This window comes from Phyllostomus discolor, chromosome 6 (assembly GCF_004126475.2).
Source record: "Phyllostomus discolor isolate MPI-MPIP mPhyDis1 chromosome 6, mPhyDis1.pri.v3, whole genome shotgun sequence".
Lineage (NCBI taxonomy): Eukaryota > Metazoa > Chordata > Mammalia > Chiroptera > Phyllostomidae > Phyllostomus > Phyllostomus discolor.
Window position 1 is genome coordinate 25,556,227 of NC_040908.2, and position 26,814 is coordinate 25,583,040.

Consider the following 26,814-nt stretch of genomic DNA (forward strand, 5'->3'; position numbering starts at 1 on the left):
TTCTTAGGTACAACACCACCAAAAGCAGAGAGAAAAAAATTAAAACCTGTGTGCTACAATTAATATCATTAAGTGAAAAAACCTTCGAACTGGGAGAAAAATATTTGCAAACCATGTATCTGCTAAGGGTCTAGCTTCCAGAATATAAAAAGCACTTTTACAACTCAACAATGAAAAGACAAATAACCCATTTTTTTAAATGGGCAAAGGATTTGAATAGGCATTTTCCCCAAAAGGATATACAAATAACCAATAAATAAGCACATGAAAAATATGCTCAATATCATTAGTCATGAGGGAAATGCAAATCAAAATCACAATGTGATTCCTGCACAGCCACCAGGATGGGTATTATCCCCCCGAAGGGGAAATGAGCACTGGAGGGGCACTGAGAAACTGAAACCCTCACCTACTGCTACTGGGAACCTTAAGTGGCTCGGCTACTTTGGAAAATGATATGGCACTTCCTTAAAAATTAAACTTAGTGTTACCCTGTGACCCAGCAGTGCCTTTCCTAGACACATGCACAAGAGGATGTAAAACATGTTCACACAAAAACCTGTACATGAATGTGCACAGCAGCATTGTTCGTAACATCCAAGAAATGAAAATAACCCGAATGTCCAACACCAGAGAAATAAACAAAATGTGGCATATCCACACCATAGAATATTACTCAGCAATAAAACAAATGAAGGACCGACACAAGCTACAATGTCATGGGTGAACCTGGAAAACACGCTAGGTGAAGCAAGCCAGACACAAAAGACCTTGGGTTTCCATTTCTGAGCAACGTCTACAGGCAAATCCACAGAGACAGACAGTAGATTAGTGGTTACCAGGGTGATGGGTGAGGGGGGTGGGGAGTGACTACTAATCAGTTCGGGGTACATGAAAACCTTCTGGAGTAGAGGTGGTGATGGTGGCTCTGCTCTGTGAACGTTCCAAAAACCACAGAGCTGCACGCTTCAAAATGATATTGTATGATATGTGCATTTTATCTCATTTAAAAGAAACCCATTGTTAGGACCACCTCTTATTTATTTAGTTCCACTTTTTTAACTTCCCTAACTAGTCTTCCAAAATAGCTTACAGTTTATCAACAAAACTACAGCTTCCCACTCCCTTCCCTGGCCACTCGCCTCCTGGCCTGGTGACCACAGGCTTAATCTCACTTGTGTGGTCTTCAGCAGACTAGGATGTGGGTCACTCAGGTGAGGGGGGGAAAAGCAGCAAAGATTTAACACAGGTAATAAAAAGAAGATATCCACCTACCATCCCCAACCACCCCTCAGAAAACTTTTGTGGGGACCAGACAACCATGCCTTTCATTATTAATAGTTGATAGAAGTCTTCATCATGAAGTGCAATGTGATAACCTGATGTCCTGTCATACACAGCAGATTTTCAATAATTTAATCTGATTCTGATCCTCATGCAGGTATGCCCTTCCCCAGAGACCTCATGCTAATGTACTTGAAAAATCAAATAGAAAAACACACACTTCAGGAGATAGTAACAGAACAGAAGGATGATTCACGGGTTGAAAGAATTCCCTAACTGAGTTCCTGTATATGAAATATTATGTTTCAAATCTTTTTCTTTTCACCCAAATGACTGGAAACCTATTTACTACAAAAAGTGGGATGCACCTAAGTATTTCTTGCCAGTGTTCCTATCTCTGCCTTGTACTGCAGCACCGAAAAAAAATCATAAATTTTAAAATGTTAAGAAAAAGATACAAACATACAAATGCTGAATTTCTACCTGATCTTTTTAAACTGAGTCGACTGGAAGGTAATACAAGGTGACTTCCCTTAAATTACTATAAGCAAGATATTATTTGTCTTATTTAAAAAAAAACTTGCAAATGGTAAAATTTTCTGAATAGATACATTTACAAAATTAGGCAGTTTAGCTCAAAGTAAAAAAAAAATCTAAACTTTCCAATTCTGTCCTATGAACAAAAAATAAACCGCTGTCACATGGACCTGGAAGCAAAGCCTTGCAGCGATGTCATAATTTTGCATTTTACTTCTGGCTGTTTCCAACGAAAGAGCAGCCAGGGCTGAAGAAAGAAGACAAACACACACGTAGCTATGGACACACACACACGGAGACATCTCTCCAGCTCAGAGTTCCAGTTTAGAACTCAGGTACTGCTCTCCGCTCGGGAAGGGGAGTTCCCCTGCCCTCTGTATTGCAGAGGCCGTGGAATTCCATCAAAGCTGCAAGATCAAGCTTGTTAACATGTAGTAAAAAGCAATGTGTAAGTTAAGCAAATCCTTGCATATTAAGACAGGAAAAAAAAACCCTGTCATTACTTATACTTCCTTAAAAAAAACACAACACAACAATACACCCTACAGACGTCCTCTACCGTGTCATGGGCAGAGTCATAGGATGATTTCAAAACGATTGAAATAACTGAAATCTAAGGGGAGAAAAACCTACCTAATACAAAATCATGGGAAATTTTAGCCTTAGTTTTAATACAATGTTACATAAATAAAGGGCAACGCTTCAGATATAAATGACATAGCATTACTTAGTCCTAGAAGGTGAAACCCAAATAATACTTATTCCCCCGGCTTTCAGCCACTAAATGTCATTAATGCTTTCACTGTACATGGTATAGTGTTAGTACTTTTCAATATAAATCACAGGTTTCTCACCAAAGTTACTTAAAATTAATTTGTTTAAATTATAGAATAAGGCAGATTGTCGAATATAGTCCCCTAAATAGTAAACTGGTAACTGCACCTATACTGATGATCAAAATCTCAATTGCTTATTATGCCCTGGCTACTGTGGCTCAGTGGACTGAGTGCCAGCTTGCGAACCAGAAGGTTGTTGGTTTGATTTCCAGTCAGGGTATATGCCTGGGTTGCGGGGCCAGGCCCCCGGTGGAGGGGTACATCAGAGGCAACCACACCATGGTATTTCTCTCCCTCTTTTTCTCTCTCCCTTCCGTTCTCTCTAAAAAATAAGTAAATAAAATCTTTTAAAAAATTGGGAATGTCTAAATGTTTAGGCACTAGTGGGGAATTGCTACAAGGAAACAATGTTAATCACAGGACCGGACCATGTAATCATGCTTGCAGATGACACTGCACCTGCCTTGGGAAGGCTCCATGGCACAGAGCAGTAAATCATTAATTTACTTTCAAGGCAGAACTGATACATGGTCCTCTGAGTGCAGATGGGTCTGAAAAGGCAGGAAGCAAAACACCATACGGAAGCATGCTGAACAAACAGGGAAGTGTGTGCAAGCTTCCCCGACCAAAATGGCACCTCTCCAGAACATTCCATTAAAGCTTCAACCCATGTTACTTCCTATCTAGCTATGGCATTTCTCAACCTGCACCTTCTAAATACTGCAGTGGTAACTATGAACTGCACTTATTTGCGTATACGTGAGTGGGTGCATAACTAAAGTTTTGCAATTTAAAAACTCGATAGAAAACCTAAGTTCCCTATACATTGGTCCCAAGCCCTCCTTCCTGACATCTAGGGCATCTAAAAGAAATGCTTGCTTTTTATTTGACCTATAAAAAGGGGCCTCAAAGAAAATATTTTTAAAAGAAATCACTCATGCTTTCTGATGTCACAAAACAAACAAGAAGTATGTCCAGAGAGCACGGAACCAGAAGGCTGAGAATGAGGTTCCTGGGTCCCGACCTGACACTGGGATGCCAACGGTCCGGGTCCGACTTAGGCTAAGGGACTTCCCAGGGTTTCCGTGCTAAAGCTCTGCTCATTCTTAGTAACTAATGGGTAGCTGAACTGTCTTCAGAATTTATCCAACATGCTCCTTTATGAAAAATCTGGCATCTCCAACAAGAGTTTTTACTTGCTACTTGAGGGCAGCCTCACAGTCCGCATGTGTGTTCACCAATGTGGCTATGCAGGTACATGTATAGAAATTTGCTTCTCCGCCTCTGCACACAGAATTTTCTCCCCTCAAATCAATGAATAGTTTTTGCCCAAATCTGCCATGGACACTGTGGGAATATAAAAGGTGTGGGCAAAAAAGGGCACCCTAGTCCTCAAGGTATTTATAATTTATTTGGGAAAGAAAAGACACAGTATTCCTGCCCTGACTGGTGTGGCTCAGTGGACTGAGCACCAGACTGTGAACCAAAGGGTCACCTGTTCGATTCCTAGTCAGGACACACGCCCAGGTTGCAGGCCAGGTCCTCAGTTGGGGGTGCATGAGAGGCAACCACACATTGATGTTTCTCTCCCTCTTTCTCTCTCCCTTCCCCTCTCCAAAAATAAATAAATAAAATATTTTTAAAAATAAATGTAAAAAAAAAAGACATAGTATTCCCATGAAGAATTCCCTGTCTCAGCAAAATGGATGGCTATTGTATCTTAATTAGTAATATCGGGATGCTGTCGTCTACATATTATTTGCATAAATCACAAAACCTTGATCCAAATAGGTAAGAAAAAAATAAATCCATGCTATTTATTTCCAATATATTAAAATACAATAAATGTTCAATAAATAATATAATTTATTTTGAGTATGTAATGGGTAGCATACCACTGTGCAATAGTAAGAAAGATGAGGTGAGATTCTTAATGGCCAAAATATCACATAAATCAGGAAATTGGGGAAAAGGAAAAGTTTTGCTAGTATCCCCTCAGCAATGGCAATGGCAAAGAAGTGTGGCTTCTCAAAACCCAGAGGTTTGTGAAGAACAACCTGCTGGACTCCATTTTTAGAGATCCAGGTGGTAGCCCTAACTCCTTCACAATCGTACCATCTCGTCTCTGGTTTTCCACCTGTACCAGCTGGGGTCTGAACTCGATGATGGCTAATGTTCCTTTAAAGAACAATTCTGGTAACTCCTTCTCCAATAAATATATCAAAGTGCCATCCTCTCTCTGCCTCACCCCCCCACCACTAGATTATGGTGTACAATATTAAATTATTCGTTAATCTATTACTTTAATTTTTTGTGTCTATACACTGACTTCTTTATGGCAGCTGGTTAACAAGGCAAAAGTCTTAATTTACCTTGCTAAAATTTAGCACTAAACAGTATCAGTTTTACATCTAGTTCTAATAATCTAGCTAAAATAATGTGGCATCTTATTCAATAGTGTTGCAAGAAGTTTTGGTGTAGCCATAATTCACAATGGCGAAGATCAGATCAAATAGTTATGTATTCATTGCTTTTAGCTGGCTTACAGTGGCTAAGCTACACAGCAACCAAGAGTAAGAAAATATTTCATTTCTGTGTTTATGATAACCCAGTGACAACATCTAAGCATGACTTTGGTGTACATAGATATCTTTTCACCTGGCAAGCCTTAACCCATGTTGTTCAGTTGAAAAAAAAGAACAGAAGAAAAATATGGGCCGTAATATCAAACTTCTTCTATTATCATTTTTATGCAAAAATCTTGTTGTTTGGACATTGGTATATAAGGTCAATTACCACCTAGTGACAGCAATGAATTCAAATAAAATAACTCCAATTAAATGCTAATTAATACAAGCTCTCTTCATTCTAAAACACTCTTTTAAAAGAGTCATTTCAGTAAAGAGATTTTAAAAGTCCAAAATGAAAAAGTGAGGACATACTCAAGCTTCATTAAGCTGTGTGATTAAATGAATAATAGCAACAAAAATAAATCTGAGAATTGAGAAATGTGCTGGAAAAGTTTTCCAATACTATTCTTGCTTGTATCTAGCTCCATTATACAGTTTAAATTCAGCCAAATTTTTTAAGTATTTGTTAAACAGTTCCCGCATGTGACATATGTTTCCAAGATACTTCTGACATTGATATGAGAGATTATAAAACATTTAGAAATGAAAATGTTACTCTCCAACAAAAAACACCATAACTTCCAAGCTTCTTCTGAATTCATAAGATGGAAAAACATTTGGAAAATAGTAGCTTTCCATTTTAAAATGTTCAAATAATATACTTGAAAACAAAAAAAGTGTCATTGTTCAAGGCAAGAAGGAGACAAGCCTAAATAAAATAAGATCCTAAAATTAACTCTAGAGATCATTACTTCTCCTTTGCAGTCTCACTCCTATTTACTCCATAATAAGTAAACTGTTTTACCCCTTCAGCTGGGAAGGATAGTTTTTACCCCACCGAGATAACAGTTCCACGCTGCAGTGCCTGCCGAGCAAGAAACACATCAATGTGAAGGAGCATCAGCTCTTTCTACCAAACAAAGTGTATGCAAGATTTGATTCGCAATGCATTAATTTAGGAACTCGGTGGAGAGGCTCCTACTGTACCTAGCTGATCTAAACTTGAGCTCATGGTAACACTGCACAAAGCTGTGGTAGATGAAAGTGATAGGTAATGCCAACAGAACAATTCCACTGACAACACAAACTCCTCCAAGAATTCTTCCAGGCATTGTGATAGGATACATATCTCCATAGCCAACTGTAGTCATAGAGATAATCACCCACCAGCAGGCAGCAGGGATGCTGGCGAAGTCCTTGTTGGATGCTTCCAGGTCCAACCCATGTTCAAGAAGCTGAGAAAGTGCACTAAAGATTGCCATGGCAACACAAATGAAGACAAGTAACATAACCATCTCTCGGTAACATCGTTTGAGAGTCAAACCAAGTGTCTGAAGACCAATGAAGTGACGGGCAAGCTTAATTACCCAAAAAATCCGCATCATTCTAAGCACCCTCAAGGTGACTCCAGCCCTCTGGAGTTGGGAGTTCTCGCCCGTAAATACTGTCATTAACACGGAGATGTAATACGGCGTGATTGCCAGCAAGTCAATGATGTTCAGGGGTCTCTTGACGAACTCACACTTGTTTTTGGAGACGATGAACCTCACGATGCACTCTGCAGTGAACCAACCTATGCAGATGGCTTCAATTATCCTGTCAAGAGAACAAAAGAAGAACCGATCATTTTATTTTTAAGCATTTTAATAGCTCTTAGAGTTTTTCAGACAGTACTATACTAACATATTAATTCAGTTACTTATTCCAGAAAACATAAAGGACAGACAGCATCACCAACATGATCAGACCCACCAGGACGCAACAGAACAACAAATATTACAGCTCAAATGAAAAGTAAACTTGAGAAAGTTCTTATTTACATACTGCAGGTAAAACCACTGATTTTTTTATTTGCTTGTCACTAATACTTAAAACCTATTTCTTATTTTGTGAAATTGAAATGAACTTATAACTCAGCCAACCTCAATGTGACACGTCACGTACCCTGTGAGGGCACTGATTCTCAGCTGTGATGTCAGTTATGACATTGGTCAGAGGACTTTGTTCCTATACTGCAGACATACCCCCGTTTTCAATGATGCACTTCTTGGTAAATTAGAGTGAATGCAAGATCACTTCTCAAAATGGTACTCTGCCACCTCTGCCTACAGGCTTGGTGTGGGAGACGCGAGGCCGAGCCAGCTCTCCGGGCTTGGCAGGACCGCCGTGCCCTTGCCAGCTGAGCAGCGCCATCCCCGGGACTGACACAGTGCAGACAAGGCTGCGGACTCTTGCACTGGAGCAAAACAGTCACCAGAATGAATTTTCCCAAAGACCCCGTTTGCTTTCCATAGCGATTTTTATGCAACATATATTTTTTAAAGAGCACACGTTAGCTAGAGTAGTATTTACCAACCTTTCCACACCACGGCACGCACACGCACATCAGGGTAATATTTACATAGTGTACTGGCGCCAAGGGGTTATGTTCTTAAAGTGGAAGCCGCCTGTCTGGCGGCTCTGGCCACTCGCCCTTGCCCACAGTCCCGAGGCTGGGAAAATGAAATCTCAGCACACTAGTCAGGAAACCTTGACCCAGAATGAGAGGTGATTCTGAGGTAATTTTTAATTAAATTACATTTTTAGGTTTAAAGTAAGTTATAATTATTACACCATCATTCATGTTTTCCCACATAATTCCTTCCCATCACTGACCTAGGCCCAAACATCAAAAGGACAATAGAGAGAGAAGAAATTGGAGTAGGGGAGACGGTAAGGCCCATGGGGCAAGACTTCGTAAAGAATTCCTCAAAGTGCAGTCACAGAACACAAGCGGCACTGAAGTTACTCAGGGAAATGAACACGTAAAATTAACCATGTTCCCCCTACTGTGACATCCGCAGGGCTTTAAAGATCAATTTTATTTCTTATTTGAATATGTAGTATATTCACATAGTTCAAATTTAAAAGGTGAAAACAGCCTTGATTGGTGTGGCTCAGTGGACTGAGTGCCAGCCTGTGAACCATAGGATCACTGGTTTGAGTCCCAGACAGGGCACATGTCTGGGTCACAGGCCAGGTCCCCAGTAGGGGGAGCACATGAGGCAACCACACATTGATGTTTCCTTCCCCCTTTCTCCTTCTCTTCCCCTCTCTAAAACAAATAAATAATTTTTAAAAAAATTTTAAATGTGAAAACAGAGGCTACAAAGAAAATTCTCCCTCTCAGCCCATTCCCCAGTCACCCAGTTTCCCAGTCTTCACGCCGGTCACCAAACCCTCAGGGCGCTGTCTGTAAAAGTGACAGCCACTGACCACCGACAGCCACTGACCACCAAGACCCTGGAAACCCAAGTAGATTACTGTCCTGTGGCTGCTGCTAAAAATTACCACAAATTTTGATGGCATAAAATAACAGAAAAGTATTTCCCCTTAGTTCTAGAGGCCAGAAGTGCAATCAGCATCCCTGGGCCAATGCCGAGCCCTAGGAGGCCACACTCCCGTCGGAGGCTCTGGGAGAGAGTCCACTCTCTGCCTCTTCCAGCCTCTGGTGGCTGTGGGCATTCTTTGGCTGGCAGCCAGTCATTGTAATCTCTGTCTCCAGGGCCCCGCTGCCTCCTCCTCCTCTGTCGCTGTGTCAGATCTCCCCCTGCGTGCTTCCCATGGAGATGCACGTGACAGCATTTAGAGCCTGGTGGGATAATCAGGATAATCCCACTGTCTCAACAGCCTTAATTTAACCACATCTGGACCGCCCCTTTTGCCGTGTATGACAACATCCACAGGTTCCAGGGATTAGGATCTGGTATCTTCAGGGGCAAAAGCTTACCACACAAAGTCAGCAGCTGAAGTCACATTATCTGCATCATCTGTCCCTTTGCTCATGGACCCCATGACTCTGCGGTTGGCGGTGCTTTCCCTGTCCCCACCAGAGTATCAGGAAAAGCTGCTGCCATGACAGCCTCTGTGAACCTGGTGGTTTAGAAAACTGGGAGCAATGAAACTTGGCAGATCGAGAGAAGGAGCTGCATTTGTTTTCAGTAACACTTCTCCCTGGTAATGCTCATCAAATATTCCGTATGTCCCCCACATTTCCAGCCCCTTTGCAGTTAGGCAGGGTCATATGACCAGGTCTGACAGATGAGCGGTTTGCCAAAAGATTCTGTCACTTTGGGGCAGGAGCACAGAACAAGTGCTGATTCTCTTCCCTGCCATGGCAACCTGCAAGGCCTGTGCCCTCCGAAATGGCTACGAGACGGCGGGGCCCCTGTGAGCTCAAGTCCCCGAGCGTCTGGGCAGAGAAGAACCCGACTCCGATTGGACCTGATGTGTGAACAACAGATAAATCGTTGCTGGGTTAAGCCACTGAGATTTCTAAATGGGTTGCAACCCTAGCTAACAAACTGGTAAATACAGTGAGATCCGCACACGGTAGTAACAGTAATGGTTCTCTTGCAGTGACTATGGTTAAAATGTCACCAGTTCACCAGCTAACGTGAAGGGACAAGGGACGTGAGCCGGAGCGATGCACCTGCTCCTGCTCTGAGGGAGGCCCCTCGCCTCTCACGTGGCAGAGTTGCCTTGATCCCCTAAGGGCTCTCCTGGCAATAAAATCCTAAGATTCGATTAAATTAAGAAGAGTAGAAATTTTAATTGTGCCAGAAATACCAGAACATTTTCTGTTTAATTATTTCGACCAGCAGCCAAAGTTGTTCAGCTTGAAAAGGAGGAAACCCACAAGGTGCAGGGTGATCCCTCAGTAGGAGAATTTCAAAGGGGTAAACGCCTCTATAGTGAAGCCCCCCCCCCCCCCCCCCCCCCCGGCTCTCCCTGCCCACCCCCCAAGTCAGATGCAGGTTAGCCGGAATTCCACACTAAAAGGATGAATCAGCGGGAAGCCCAGGCATCCCTCTCTCACCTAGGACTTTGCCAAGGCAGTCTCCAACAGCAAACACCGCTAAGCCTGCCAAAATCCCCCGTGTTTCCAGCGGCACTCCTGCCAATGCCACCACCGACGACTGGTGGGGAACCGAGTGCTGTTTCCTGAGCCCCATAGCCAACGGTTGGGTACTCCCAAAGGAGACTGCCACAAAAAACAAATAGAAGAAAAGAACTAAAGGAGATAACTGGGGAACATATTTTTTGGAAGCCCATTCTGATTCCTTAGAGGCCCCAACTTATGGAAGGTCATGGATTCAAGGCTGACAGAAGTGTTTACCCCTTATCGAGGCCTTTCAGTTGGGCACTGTGCTGGGCACTTCACAGACACCATCTCATTTAATCCTTTCCCAGAATCCCAAAAAGTGGGCATTTCCCCTACTATCTCCATTTTATAGAGGACAAAACAGAGGCTGGGAAATTAAACACCTTTTCCAAGGTCACACAGCTAAAACACGACAGCGGCACATGTAATGAGTCTCGGGTCTAAGGGGTTTTGAAGTTCTAAGGAACCTCAGAAAGACTAATAATTTTATGACAATGTTCAGTGTTAATATTAAATGATACGTGTCAAACAGCAGCATTTTTCAACCTGTCGGTTCTTAACCCATTAATGGATCAAAACTGACATTTTTCAGAAATTACATGGAAAATACCAGAGTACAGCGAAGTGTTCTGCAGCATTGCTCCTCCCTACAACCCCCGCCTCTGGCTGTCCTTGCTTTTTCTGCCTTCCCCGCGGCAGGCAGGCAGGCAGGCAGGCAGGGCCCCACGCCTCTCTCCCGTGCCTGAATGCACTGGGCTCTGCGCCTCCTCCCCGCATCCACCGCAGTTTCTCCTCTGTCGTTCCTCTGACCCCTGTTTCAGCCAACACAGGCACCAGACCCATACACTTTCTTAACGGATGAACAGGGACCGACGACACTCTACAAAGAAACAGCCAAGTTCTCAACCGTGTATCCAAGGACCCCAGCGCTTGCTCTGCTATGGCAGGGGGCTACTCATTGTCCACCAATCTCCATCAAAGATCAGAGTGTGTTTCTGTGAAAACTCCCAGACAATTACTCCAAATAATCCTTACCTCCTCGGCCACTTTCTGGCATAATCAATTCTATTTTCAACCCCAAAACATGAATTAAGTGGATTTTGGTAGAACCTGAGGTACAGGCATACCTGAAAGACATTGCAGGCCTGGTCCCAGACCACCCTAACAAAGAAAGTACCACAATAAAGCCAGTTGTAATTGCTTTGCTGGTGGAGGGTCTTGCCTTCAGTTTGTAAAAAAAAAAAAATTCCAACACCTTTTGAAGCACAATGAAGCGATGAGCAATAGAATGAGGTATGCCTGTAGTATGTATGTATCTACTAAGTGTGACTTGGCAGAGATAAACTCTAAAACCTAAGAAAGAAACGGTGACCATGCTTTGTCAGTGTGGCAGTTTTTAACTCTTTGAGATGGAGAACTGAGACCATTCATCACACAAAAGAAAACAGAACGGTACCATCACAAACCAGCAGGTATGCAGCCCCCTGAGCCTACAGCCAATTCCATGCCCACAGCCACTTCCCCCCTCAAGTGTTATTTTGAAATGAATCTCAGATGTAGGCATGTGTTCCAGAACCTTCTCTCATCCTTCCTGCCTGGTGGGTCAACCAAGTGTTCAGGAAGGAGGCAAGAAATGTCCCTGACTTCAGTCTGGGTCTGTTGAGACAGGCCAGGTCCAGCCAATCCTGGGGTAAGGGTGGGATGAATATCCCCATCAACTTGGATGTGATTCCAAGCTCATGGAGAACACATGCATTCACCACACAATAAAGCTTATGAGTGCCTACTGTAGACTAGGCTCTTCAGAGTCCCCAGGAGGCCTAGAAGGATGAATTAAAGACAGAACTTAACTATAGTTACTAAGATGTTATTACTGGACAAGATGGATGCAGAGTACACCGAAATTCTGTGTACTATTTTTGCGACTTCTTTTTTTTTTTATAAAGGTGACTGTAATTTCTTTCTTTTTTTAAAAAGATTTTTAAAATTTATTTTTAGAGAGGGAAAGGAGGGAGATAGAGAGAGAGAGAAACATCAATGTGCGGTTGCTGGGGGTTATGGCCTGCAACCCAGGCAAGTACCCTGGCTGGGAATCGAACCTGCGACACTTTGGTTTGCAGCCTGAGCTCAATCCACTGAGCTATGCCAGCTAGGGCTGCAACTTCTTGTAAGTATCAAGTTATTTCAAAACAAAAACTTTAAAACAACAACAAAAGTTGACAACTTAGGGAAAGGTAAGACATCCCCTCCTGACAACCACCTTATCCATATAAACTCAAATATAAAATGAAGACAGTGATAAATGCTGTAGTCAATGTACCCTGAGTTCAGAAGAAGGATAGTTTCCCTTCGTCTGGGGGCTGATGGGAGGCTTCTTTGATAAAGTAGCAAGTTAATTACAGGGAGGGGCACAAGTAGGGTTAGAGTTGTTCGTATGGAAAATAATACAATAATTAGTAAATAATAATCCAAGAGTAAACCCTGTGTTTCAGGTACTCAAAACTGTAAACTTACTTTTGCCTCCCACTGTGTTCTGGAAAGATCAACACAAGCAAAGTCAGGAAAGTGCTGGGTAAATTTGATGTAGTGAAAGCAATTACATTTAAAAAGTTAAAAAAAAAAAAAGCAGCAGCAGCAGCCTAAGGGAGGTAGCAAGTAATAACGAAAGATAATAAAGATGGAAAGGTAAAGTGGAGCCCAAAGTTGATTTGATGGCAATAATAGTGGGTACCATTTATTGAAATAACTGCAATGAAGTTGATGTTTTCAATATACCATGTCACATACAGAGGTAAATACGACCCAGAAAAGAAGCCAGGTTATTAACAGTGGTTATTCAAGGAGAAAGAAAGCAGGTAGAGGGTTTGTAAAAGTAGGAATCCACCTTTTTTTTTAACCAAAAGCATCTTTGATTCTTTCACAAGTATTAACTATATGATTTTAAAAATAACTTATACAACCAAACGGTTGTTGGTTCAATTCCCAGTCAGGGCACATGCCTGGGTTGCAGGCCAGGTCCCCAGTAGGGGACACACGAGAGGCAACCACACATTGATGTTTTTCTCCCTCTCTTTCTCCTTCCCTTCCCCTCTCTCTAGAAATAAATAAATAAAATCTTTTAAAAAGGAATATTCTTTTATTTTTATATAAAAGGATAACTTTTACATATGTTATTATTAGCCTTCAGGGCCCACAAGTTGGCCGTCGCTATTGCATTATCCCTACTTTACAAACATGCTCCAGGCTAAGTCCGTGGCCTGGCTGGGATGCTGGGCGGGCAGCGTGAACGCCTCTGCCGGGGGAGAGACTGAAGACAGACGGTCTGCTTAGGGGACCACTAAAATATTCAAACGCAAAGGCCACACCAAGCAGTGACCGTGGGAAAAAGAAGAAGCACACAGGCAGAAAAGTACCATAGTGCTCAGAGAACATGGGGCCTGGCTTGGCCGCAAAGTGAGGTGTGCAGCGGGAAGAGGGGGTGACTGCAGGAATTGTGGTTGGGTGTGTACACTGAAGCTTTACGGCAAAGCTGGTGGGTTTTGAAAGTCAAGTTACAGCTTTAAAGGCAAAGGGAACCCATTAAAGATTTGGCTACAGGTGGCTTCATTCATTCAATAAGCATTTCTTAAGAGGTTACTATGCGCCAGGCATATTGCCAGGCCAGCAGGTGGGGAAGAGGCCAAGTGTGCTGTGGGAACAGCCATCAGGCAGGAGGTAATGGGATGACTGGGGGATGATGGGAAGGAAAGGAAATGAGATGACGTGGCACGGATGTTGGAAGCCTTCAACAAGGCCCTGCCCTGGCTGGCTGGGAAGGGCAGAGAGTCATGGGTACAAGCATGTGGGCTGACGCCCACCGCTCAGCAGACATTCATCACCACTGGGAGCCTCCTGGAGAGGTACAAGGGCCGGAGGAAGCCAGACAGAGCCCCCAAGACTGTCCCTTTATTTATTTAAAGGCAAGTGAAGAGAGGAAAACTACCCAGAAAAATCTTATTACAAGGGATGGCCACTCTGAACCATTCTCTTTCCTTAACAACATCTTTTCAGAGCAAAAGTACGTAAAGAATTTCATCAGCATCGGCTTCAGTGTTCATGTGCGTTACCCTGCAGTCAAGGACTTTGGCTCTGGGCCAACTGTGCAGAAACCACCGTGGTTCTGTATATGACTCACCTGAGGCTCTCAAAGTCGGGGCCATCAGGGTAGTTTTTCTTCACCTGATGTGTGAAGAATGTGTTTTTAGAAGACTACTGTATCCTAGGTGGGCACACGAGTGGAGAGTCCCAAAATCTATGGCTCTGATTGTTACTTCTAAAACACTCCCCAGAGATGACAGCGTCCATCAGCACCTGTCCGCCTTTCCAGGCACCTGTGGTCTCCACTCCAAGTGGGCCCTCCTTCCCCCTGCAGGTACAGTGATCTCTCCCAGCACCTTCACCTTTACCCCAGAGGGACATAAACTCATCTAAATAGTGCTACAAGAAAACCAGTCTCTTCATGAGAACTAATCCATCCCCATTCCCTAGAACTACCAGATGGGTTCTACTCCGTTTTTATTTAATTGGCAATTCATTAGTAGAAGAATTATGAAACTAGAAGGAATATCAAGAGACCATCTTCCTTTTCAGACAAGATCATCTGTAAAAACTGATATCCTTTTTCTTTAATAGCATTGTGTTATTTTGATGTCAATATAGTTTTTACCTAAAGAGCTGCTCAGAAAATGAATTTCAAAAGAATGGCATTTCTCAAGTGAGGTATTTCATGCTAATACCATTATTTGCTAGTTTTTATTATTATTATTATTTTTTTTCAATTATTAAGAAAAATATGTTTTTATTTTACTTTTACTTATTCTTTCACCAACATGCTTCCTTTCTTTACATAGATCTGAGTTTCTAACCTGTGTTATTTTCTTTCTGAAGAATTTCTTTTTTTTATATATTTTATTGATTATGCTATTACAGTTCTCCCATTTCCCCCCTTCTCTCCCCTCCACCCTGTACCCCCCTCCCACCCACATTTCCCCCTTTAGTACATGTCCATGTGTCATACTTATGAGTTCTTTAGTTTCTACATTTCCCGTACTATTCTTCCCCTCCCCCTATCTATTTTCAACCTACATTCTATGCTACTTATTCTCTATACCTTTTCCCTCTCTCTCCTCCTCCCACCCCCCTGCTGCTAACCCTCCATGTGCCCTCCATTTCTGTGGTTCTGTTCCTGGTCTAATTGTTTACTTTGTTTCTTTTGGTTTTGCTTTAGGTGTGGTTGTTGATATTTGTGAGTTTGCTGTCCTTTTACTATACATGTCTTTTCTTTATCTTCTTTTCTTAGATAAGTCCCTTTAGCATTTCATAAAATGAGGGCTTGGTGATGATGAACTCCTTTAACTTGACCTTATCTGAGAAGCACTTTATCTGCCCTTCCATTCTAAATGAGAGCTTTGCTGGATAGAGCAATCTGGGATGTAGGTCCTTGTCTTTCATGACTTGGAATATTTCTTTCCAGCCCCTTCTTGCCTGTAAGGTCTCTTTGGAGAAATCAGCTGACAGTCTGATGGGAACTCCTTTGTAGGTGACTGTCCCCTTACCTCTTGCTGCTTCTAGGATTCTCTCCTTCGTTTTTACCTTGGCTAATGTAATTATGATGTGCCTTGGTGTGTTTCTTCTTGGGTCCAACTTCTTTGGGGCTCTCTGAGCTTCTTGGATTTCTTGGAAGACTGTTCCCTTTGCCAGATTGGGGAAGTTCTCCTTTATTATTTGTTCAAATACGTGCTCAATCTGTTGCTTTTCCCCTTCCGATTCTGGTACCCCTATAATTCGGATATTGGAACGTTTAAAGGTGTCTTGGATGCTCTTAATCTTTTCCTCAATTTTTTGAATTCTTATTTCATCATGCTTTCCTGCTTGGTTGATTCCATCTTCCTTCTGGTCCACTGTATTGTTTTGAGACTCAGATTCCTTCCTTTCACTATTGGCTCTCCTCTGCGTATCTTCCTGCATCTCTTTTATGGTAATCTGCATTCTTTCATCTAAATTTCGTCCAAAATCAACCAGTTCCGTGAGCTTTCTGATCACCAGTGTTTTGAACTGTGCATCTGATAGATTGGCTAATTCTTGGTCGCTCAAAAGGATGAGTCCTGGGGGACTGATCTGCTCTGTTGAAAACATGGTTTTTTGTTTTTTTTTTCCCCTATCTCTCTTTTTTTTTTTTTTCCGGTCTGGTTGCTCTGGTTATGGTGGGGGGCGGAGCCTTAGGTGCTCACCGGGGCTGGGCACCCCGGTCGCTAGATTGTGACGTTATATGTGGGGGCGGGGCGGGGGCGGGAGCGGGAGCGGGGCAGGAGAAAACAATGGCGGTAGTTCCGTTCCCCTGGACTCAGACCCTTGTCTGGGCTTCCGGGCTGCGAGTTCTTCCCTGGTCCACAATCGCTGCCCCTCTGGGTCTGCCAGCCGCAGCTTGCGTACTCAGGGATCACCGCTGCCTTCTTACACGCCCGATGGCTTTTGCGCCGATTTCGCGCCAAACCTTCCCCCGACCTCCGCACGCTGCCGACCGGAGCCAGCCCCACGCCCGCCGGCTCGTCTTCTCCTACCAGTCCAGATGAACGCGTCTACTTCAACTTCTTGGCTGCCCGACTTCCATTCAGATAAATCCTCTGCCGGATCTGGGTGTTATTCTGATAGTAAATTATTGTTGTAAATTATTGGTTTTCTAATCTTAGTTGTATGAGGAGGTACGGTGAGTCCACCTATTCCTCCATCTTGCCGGAAGTCATTATTTGCTAGTTTTTAAAAGATTTTATTTATTTATTTTTAGAACAGAGGGGAAGGGGAGGAGAAAGAGAGGGAGAGAAATAGCAATGTGTAGTTGCCTCTCACATGCCCTCTACTGGGGACCTGGCCTGTGACCCAGGCATGTGCCCTGACTAGGAATTGAACTGGCAACTCTTTGGTTCTCAGGCCGGTGCGCAATCGACTCAGCCACACAAACCAGGGTATTTACTATTTTCTAAGCATAGGTAAATATGTCCAGAGCTCAACTTAGTTATTTTTGCTTAATTAGTGTGTACCAGGTACTCACATGCAAACCTCAGAACATAAATGATACTTCTTCACATACAAAGTTTCCAACACACACACAAAAATAAGAAATTTAATTAATTATAGGGATAGTTTAAAATATCCACTTGTAAGTCTTTTCAAACAACAAGCTAAGCGCTTTATAAAACATTCACAGCACTAAAAGCGACAAATCTCAGCTCCCCATCAATTCTCAGCTCCCCATCTGGAGTTACTGACTCCCAACTATCATCAGATAAAAGCTGAGTTCACGATCAGGTCATCCAAGGCTCCAGATCACGCTCGCGCCACTCCTGCTTTGGACCATCTGCTCCAATGTAAGATTTTCTCAGGCCTCTGGCCTTTGCACATCTATCCCTCTTTCTTGGCTGATAGCAGCCAGACCTTCAAGTCTGAGCTGAAGCATCACCATCCTTGGAAAGCCTCAAGGCTTTCTAGTTCCCTAGCATGGCAGGGCTTCTCCTGTGTCCCCCAGATAGCCAGCATGAATCTCTAGCACGGCGCAGATCACACTGCGTGCTGGCTGTACGTTTGCTGTGTCTCCCCAGGCTGCGGGAGAACTGGGCTCTGTGTGTGTGTGTGTGTGTGTGTGTGTATCTCTTTTAAGACACTATATTGGCCTAGTTATGACACTTAATCCAACAAATGTTGTTTGAATAAATGAACAGTGTAATAAACTTTATTAGTGAGTGCAGCTGCTTTATCAGTCTCATAAAATATTTATGAGAAAATGATGTATTTGTTGTGTTGATTTCTTAAAAATTAAAAATAATGCATTACCATCCTTCATACCACACACTAAAATTAATGACATGGAAAACAGTCCTAAAGGTAAAAGCTAAACCTGTAAAGATTTCAGAAGAAAACACAGGAATCAGCTTTGTTACTGGGCAGTAGGCAAAATTTCTTATGCAGGACACAAAAGCAGTCATCGTGAAGGAAAATACTGATAGATTAGACTTTATCAAAATTTAAAAATTCCCAAAATTTTTTAAAACTTCAGTACAGTGGGGCTGGGATGGGAGTAAAAGAAAACTGTACTTGAAACAACAATTAAAAAATGTTATCACAAAAATGTTCATGCCCTTTGACTCCATTAATTATAATAATAAGAAATTATAAATTACATGTCAATAAATAATAAAAACAATAAAAATTGGAAAAAAAACTCCAGTACAGTGAAAATGAATAAGGTAAGCCAGAGAATAGAGGAAAATAGTCACAAAACATTTATCTGTCAAAGCCCTGGCTGGTGTGGCTCAGTGGACTGAGTGCCAGCCTGCGAACCAAAGGGTCTCTGGTTCGATTCCCAGGCAGGGCACATGCCTGGGTTGCGGGCCAGGTTCCCATTGGGGGGCATGTGAGAAGCAACTATACATTGATGTTTCCCTCCCTCTCTTTCTCCCTCCCTTTCCTTCACTCTAAAAATAAGTAAATAAAATCTTGTTTAAAAATTGAATTAAAAAATTAAAAGGAGAGATTTTTTTCCTGAAAGTTTAGGCCAAAAACGTGGGTGCACATTATACACAGGAGCATGTTATACACAGCAAAATACGGTATTTAAAAATGAGTGCATTTCATTGTATATAAATTATATCTCAATAAAATTGATTTTTAAACAAAAAACCAAGGTACTTCACACCAGCCAGATTAGCAAAAGTTTTAAAGTCTAAAAGTTTTAAAAGTTTTAAAGACAACGTGTAGAAATGATGAGGACTGAGCAACAGACTCTTAATCATTACTGACAAAAGAAGCAATCACTACAACTCCTCTGCAGAGCTGTTAGTAACATCTGGGAGAGATGCGCACACCTTTCAGTACAGCACCTCCAGTCCTAGGAGATGCATTAAACAGATTCTCCTCTGTGTGCACTGAGACGTGAACAAAACCATTTATTGCAGCACCACTGTAACAGCAAAATTTCCACGGACAGCAGAACAAATGAATCAATACTCATTACATTATAGTTGCAATGAAGAGGTTATAGAGCAGCTGCTATCAACATGTGAGCATCTAAACAAAATACAGTTGAGCTAAAACATCAGGCCGCAGATTCCACTGATGACACCACTTCACAGAACAATGGTTTTAAGTCTACAAAACAATCCTATACTTCTTAAACAATCCAGACACATATGCAAGCATATATGAAAAGTACTTTTAAATTTGTGGAAATAACTTCCAAGTCAGGAAAGTGTCTATTTCTGTGGGAAAAGAAGAGATTTCAGTGGGAAAGAGGCACTCAGGGGATACAACTGTTTTTTTTAATCTCTCATTTCTTATGCTGGGTTGTAGGTACACGGGCATTCATTGTGCTATAATCTGTATTTTTCACATGCCTGGAGGACTCTATAATTGTATGATACCTAATTTCCTCTTCTTACCTTTGTAAGAAAAAAAAGGAAATAAAAGAAAACATGTTTCTTTGATTTCACAGATTGTTTTGTTCTGCTGCTTAAGTTTTTGGTAGCTGTCATCAAGGAAAACACATTTTGATTGGCATCAAGAGGTCTACTTTTTTAATGTTTTAAGTTTTGCTTTATTTTTAATAGTCTCTCATATTTAAAAATCTTCAAGGCACTTGCTGTAATGCCTTAAAACACCAACATTTAATTAAATTATACAGATTTTAATTGAAAAATAGGGACAATTTATTTTAAAAGCCCCACGTATATTATACCGTTACCTGGAAAAACTTTATTTTTATCTTTATAGAGACTGAAAATGCTGCTCTTTCTTTCACTTGTTCTTAAATGGCACGTGTAAAAATAACTATCAATTAAATCCAATGTGGTCCTTAATTTAGTTCTTGGGATGTGAGTCAAAGTCCCCCACACACCATCCACACGCCCAAAGGCGAAGTTGCTGCCGCACAGAAAGCAATGGAGCTTCAGCCAAGAACAGCCGCTCTGGATGGGGATGGTTTCCAACTCGCTCTCGTGTTCTGCGGCCCAGTCCATCACCTGACTTCTGTACTGCCTCTACCTGTAACCTGACATGCTAGTGACCTCAGAGTGTTTTGTCTAAACAAGACAACTCGCACGTTGTCGGGCATGCAGTGGGGAGCCCGTATTATTTACTTCACCCACCCCCATCTCGCGCACGCCGGGTAATGTGCACACGTGCACAGGTCCTCACAAGATGGCATGCAGACGAGTCACACTGCTCCAAAGGGTTGCCTTTAAAGTGTCACAAATGAAAATGTTCCTTTTTCCTCAAAACATGTTATGTCACATCACACAACCATATTCGTGGTGACCATAAATTAACACACATTATTAGTAAATAAACAGGTGGATAAAACCCTGTCACGAAGTGTTCTACTAATTGGCATTTTATCAAAGCCAAAAACTTAAATGTTGTCTCCCAGGCATTTCAGCATTGCTACTTAGGGTTTAAATGCTCTGCTCCCTGAAATGCATCCTGACCCCTGCTTGTAAAGGTACAGTTACTTACTGTGTCACCTGGGGAGCTGCTGCCCCAGCTGGTGCCCTCTCCCTCACTTCCTGACACTTCGTGACGACACGAGGGGAGACCCCAAAAAGCCTGAATTAATTTTTTTAAAAATCGTGTATTTATTCTTACATGTTTACATTTCAGTCACCTTCAAAGTACTCTCCGTTTGATGCAATACACCGATCGAGACATTTTTTCCACTGCTCAAAACAGTTTTTGAACTCATAGACTTTGATGCTTTTAGTGCTTCTGCCGGTTTTTTTGTTTCATCTCTTCCACATCAGCAAAATGTTTCCCTTTGAGGACTTTTTCATCCGGGAAAACAAAAAAAAGTTGGTTGGGGGTGAAATTGGATGAATAGGAAGGGTGGAGTACGAGGGTCAAAAACTGCTGGACATTCAGCCCTGGCTGGTGTGGCTCAGTGGACTGAGTGGCCAGTTTGACTCCCAGTAGGGCACATGCCTGGGTTGCTGGCCGGGTCCCTGGTGGTGAGGGGAGCACGAGAGGCAACCACACATTTATGTTTCTCTCCCTTTTTCTCCCTCCCTTCTCCCCTCTAAAAATAAATAAATAAAGTCTTTTAAAAAATTTAAAAACTGCTGAGCATTCAGCACAGTGTGGGCAGGTGCAGTTGTAAATCATCTATCATGAATTGGGCAAAGGTGGTGACAGTCTTCAAAAACGCCAGCTAGTACACTGATATAGATGGGTTCCTGAAACACTCATCTAGCCTGTTCTACAAAGGGCCCACCCACCAGAAGGTAATTCTAGGTTTTCTGGGTGCCCCCTATAGGAAGCAATGTAGTCTCCCAAAACAATGCTGGCAGCTCTTCCCTGCCTCTAGCCCACTTGAACACAGTGGTCCCCAAACTTTTGGTTCATGCGACCCATGAAAGAATTAGGAAAACTATATCACCCTTGGACAATTTTTATTTTGACACTTGACAATTTTAAAGTTAAAACACCTACAAAGCATGCAAATTCTGCCATGTTGTAAATATTTAAAATATTTGTCAGACTGTTACAATCCCTTTTTTAAAGTGTCTAATGAATCCAAATACTTTGTGTTTTCTACATCCCACAAACTCTCCTTTTAAAAACACGCTAACAGCCCTGGCCAGTGCGGCAAGGCTGGAGCGCTGGCCAGTGCACCGGATGGCTGGCGCTTTGATTCCTAGACAGGGCACATGCTGCGGTTGTAGGTTTGACCCCTAGGGGGTCAAGGGGCGTACCAGAGGCAACGATCATGCTTCTCTCTCTGTCTCTCCTCCCCTTCCTCTCTAAAATCAATGTGTATTTCTTTATTTTAATTACACTAACAAACCCTTCTTTAACGTAATTGTACCTTTTTATAACTTTCTTATAAAACTCGCATTTCCATTCCATTTCTTCAATATAATTTTGCTCTACTGTAATATACTTCATGTATATGTAATTATGCTTGAAGAACTTTAAATATCCTATCATACTTCTCTGCAGTATCAAAAATTATGCTTATATCTTTAATTTTCTTCATTACCTGTTTACCTGTAACTTAACTTGCTATTTTTCTGTTATTTTTCATTGAGTTATTACAAAATTCAGTATATAACTAAACAAAAGGTAAGATTTTGTTTGAACTGCATCTTCAGGGTTTTTTTTTTCTTTTCAATTAGTTCATGTCTTTTCAGCAGGTGAATATTTTATGGTCAAATTAGTAAATGAATATTTCTCATGTCATTGGAGAATGATATAGATTCAGCTTCATTTCTATTCCTATTCTTTTTCTTTTTTACTGAATTTACTGGGGTAACATTGGTTAATAAAAATATATAGGTTTCAAGTGTACAATTCAATAATACATCATTTGAATATTATATTCCTGTTTGTTTTTACAGATAAAAGAGCTGAAAATCCTTACTTAAACAAGTAGAGGAAAATGGAAGGACTTGTATTATAGGAATGCTATTCAATTCCCTTTGCCTCCTTCCAAGTATATGCAAAAATATCACATTTTGATTTCAAAAATTCTTTCTACACCTATATAGTGTTTCTACAGAAAAGCTTTGACTTGAACATAATTATGATGAAACCATCAGACAAGTTCAAGTTAAGGGGCATCTACAAAACAACTGGCCTAGGGTCTCAAAAGCATCGATATTTAACAATACCCTGAGTGCAATCACTGTATTGCTGGACAGGACAGCGTCCCGATCTTCAGAAGGTAAGTGCTGAAGTATTTAGGGATCAAGTGTCGAGATGTTTGCATCCAACTCACAATGTTTCAGCAGAGAAGTAATAATTGTAGACAGACCAACAGATCAAATCAAGAATAATTACTGTTATATGATGATGACAGACAAAATGAGGGCAAAATCTTCACAATAGGGGAATCTGAGTGAAAGCCATAAAGCTGTTCATCATTTGTCTTGCAACTTTCCTATAGGTGTGATATTTATAAAATTAAAAATTGAGGTGAAATTATTTATAATGATTTATATGCTGTGAAATCAACCAGATTCTTCACATTTGTTAAAAGCAAAACACCGCCAGTCCCCTAACTTGCAGTCAGATCTGCTGCCCAAAATTAGAGTCACTCACTTTCTCACTTCCTAGGAGAAACTGCAGAAAGAAACGAAACAAAGAAAACAGAAACTACTTAGACCAAGACGTAGCCAGTGACTGCTGAATACACCAGTTCCTCTTCCACTTTGAGGCACAAGTTCTACACCTGATAATATAGAAAGGGTTGGGATATTAAAATATTCAGTACATTTGTCAACACAACATTTTTAATTAAATGTTTATATCTGATCACATGCTTTCAATATATTTTCATCAAAATGCTGGAACTGTACCTAGCTTATTCAGCTTGTGGAAAACGCCCACCAATAACTAAATGAGCAAAGTCAACCCTCACTATTAAACCAATCATTCAAATCAGATGTACTTTCCTAAGGAGAGACTAATTTATTTTTTTCAATTCAATGCTGTGTAAATAGTGTATTTCTCTATGACAACCTTCTTACTTTTGAACTGTACTACACAGAGGGAAAGAGGAGGGAGGGATGGGGGAAAGAGGAAGAGCAAACTTGAAGACAAAGAAAAGATGATGGAGCATTGTTGTGAGCCTGCTGGCCGGATGAAGTAAGGTCCTGCTGGATACTTTCTTATAGATCTTCCTGATTCTCTGGGTATTTCCTACCAATGTCCTCTTTGTTTTGCTAGCACATGACTCTCTCTGAGAATGGCAAAGGCAAGATTATTAAAAGAAAAATACTTTGGCCCTGGCTGGCGTAGCTCAGTGGATTGAGAGTGGCTGCGAACCAAAGAGTCGCAGGTTCGATTCCCAGCCAGGGTACATGCCTGGGTTGCAGGCCATGACCCCCAGCAACCGCACATTGATGTTTTCTATCTCTATCTCTCTCCCTTCCCTCTCTAAAAATAAGTAAATAAATAAAAAGAATGCAAGGCTTTATTAAAAAAAAAAGAAAAATACTTTGAGTGGTGTCTTTCATTAGCATCTGTAATTTTTACAACGTTAGACAATGCACATTATTTAGTAAGACTCAGGATGGTGGGAAGAATGCCTTGTGAAATGGAAGGAGAACTGTGAAAGACCATTGCCTTCACCACGGGCATGTCCTCTAGCAGACTGGTTTTATGGAATCGGACATACTGAAGGGCTTGGGACCTGGCGCTTTTGAAATGGTGGTTCTCCAACTTTTGGGGTCTCGAATCAGGATCCCTTTACACTCGAAAATTACTGAGACCCCCCCAAAGAGCTTTAGTTTAATGTAGGTTATCTCTATCGATATTTACCATGTTAAATGTTAAAACTAGGAATTTTTTTAAAAAGTATTTATTCCATTTAAAAAAAACAAATACATTTACATATATGTGGAATATTTTTTATGAAAAATAAGCATAGTTTTCCCCAAAAAAAGTGAGCAAAGTGAGTCTTTTACCTTTCTGCAAATCTCATTAATGCCTGGCTTCATATAGGATAGCTGAATTATTCTGTTTCCACATTCAATATGTTGTGCTATGTTATTTTAAAGTATATGAAAACAGGTAGTTGGGAAAGGGAAGAGCACTTTAATAGGCTTTTATGATAAATGTGGATATGCTTTTTGATATCACACCAAAACTCATAAAGTGGTACTTTCTTAAGGGTTAGCAGCAATGTGAAAACTGACATCCTAGCCCTGGCTGGCATAGCTCAGTGGATTGAGCGCGGGCTGGGAACCAAAGTGTCCCAGGTTCGATTCCCAGCCAGGGTACATTCCTGGGTTGCAGGCCATAACCCCCAGCAACCGCACATTGCTCTCTCTCACTCTCTCTCTCCCTCTCTCCCTCTTTATCCCCCCCTTCCCCCCCTAAAAATAAATAAATAAAATCTTTAAAAAAAAAACAAAAAACAAAAAACGTTCATCTTTAAAAAAAAAACTGACATCTTATCACTGAACTTTCGGTATTTGGTTACATTAAAATCCACTGGAGTCTCTGGCACTCAGGGTGCATCTCTTGCCCTCGCATAGTTTTGCACACAGCAGGTATTAGTCACTTAGAATGTACCAGTTACTGAATGATGTGGGCCCTCCAATGTTAGCACATTTCATTCTACGATGTTTTACAGATTACACTGATTAACATCACCACCAATGACATCAGAAAAATGATTAAGTATTGGGAAGCTGGCAAGCATGCATTGGCAGACTCAAGTTTTCTGAATGTCTGTTTTTTACTTGGAATCTCTAATCTTATCACTGACAACGATTACTGTCTGTTGTTTTCCTAGAAGGGACAGACTCATCTAGCTCATTTATGACGAAATGTCTGCTATCTACTCAGGTCTAAATAACCACATTCTTTGAAAGAAAAATGGTATTCCATGCTAGTTCTGCATGCAGCTCATCCAGCTGCACCAGCGATTTCCCCCGAGACAGCCACGGTGTTTCAGTCTGCAGCAGGAACGCTTTCTGCCACTTCCCACTTCATCACAGAGAAGATTTTAAAATACATACTTCAAAGTCAGGGTTAACAGAATTAATAATTTTAATTGCTGCCCTGGCTGGTGTGGCTCAGTGGATCAAGTGCTGCCCTGAGAACCAAGGGGTCACTGGTTCGATTACCAGTGAGGGCACATGCCTGGGTTGTAGGCCAGGTCCCCAGTTGGGGGCGTGAGAGAGGCCCGATTGATGTTCTCTCACACATTGATGTTTCTCTCCCTCTTCCTCTCTTTCTCCCTCCTTCACCGTCTCTCTGAAATAGATGAATAAAATCTTTAATAATAATAATAATAATAATAATAAATAATAATAGTTTTAATTGCTTTGTCAAGGGCATTCTTAGGTAAAACTCTTTTTTTTTTTTTACTATCTATGGTGACCTGGCTAGCTAGCTCAGTTGGTTGGAGGTTCATCCTGATACCCAAGGCTGCAGATTCAATCCCCAGTCAGGGCATGTATAAGAGTCAACCAGTGAATGCATAAATAAGTGGAACAGCAAGTGATTTTTCTCTCTCTCTCTCCTCCTCCTCCTTTTTCTCCTCCCTCCTCACCCCGACCAAACTAATAAAGAAAAAAAGAAAAAAAATCTAACTGTACGTGGTGGTGGAGAATACACCTCCCAACCCAGTTTGGTGCCAGTGACACTTCCACTGTGTTCTTGTACCTGGCATTCGGGGATCTGGTGTAGGCTTACTTACATGAGGCCACACCGGAAGCCCTTCCATGACACTCAAGGCTGCCCTGGCTCTGCTCCCAGCCCTGGGCTCCCTTGTACAGCCGTACCATCGCACCTGCCCACCATCAGTGACTCTGGCTCTTCCTCCCTGCGTACAGGAAACTCCTAGAGGAGGGCGAGGGCTGTCGTGGTTATGCCTTAAGGCACCTGAGTTATTCCATATATTAACTAATACGACTCACTCCCTTTTTTGAAATGTATTTCCCATTTTATTTCCTATAAAATCATAAACTTTTAATGTTACAAAAACACAGCCCTCGATTTAATAGGGCCTATCTTGTGAATCCCACTTTTGATCATCTATCCCTTCCTACCCACCTCCCACACTTACCAA

At 41.7% G+C, this 26,814-nt stretch overlaps 1 protein-coding gene across 2 annotated transcripts in view; it reads right to left on the minus strand.

Moving 5' to 3' along the window:
* Positions 1–4,464: 4,464 nt before the first annotated feature.
* Positions 4,465–26,814, minus strand: part of KCNG3 (potassium voltage-gated channel modifier subfamily G member 3) — a 34,434-nt gene continuing 12,084 nt past the window's right edge. For both annotated transcript variants that reach the window (XM_028517356.2, XM_028517355.2), the window contains exon 2: positions 4,465–6,883. In XM_028517356.2, the coding sequence (XP_028373157.1) occupies positions 6,238–6,883 (646 nt within the window). In that variant the 3' untranslated portion in view covers positions 4,465–6,237. The remainder of the gene's footprint in view (positions 6,884–26,814) is intronic.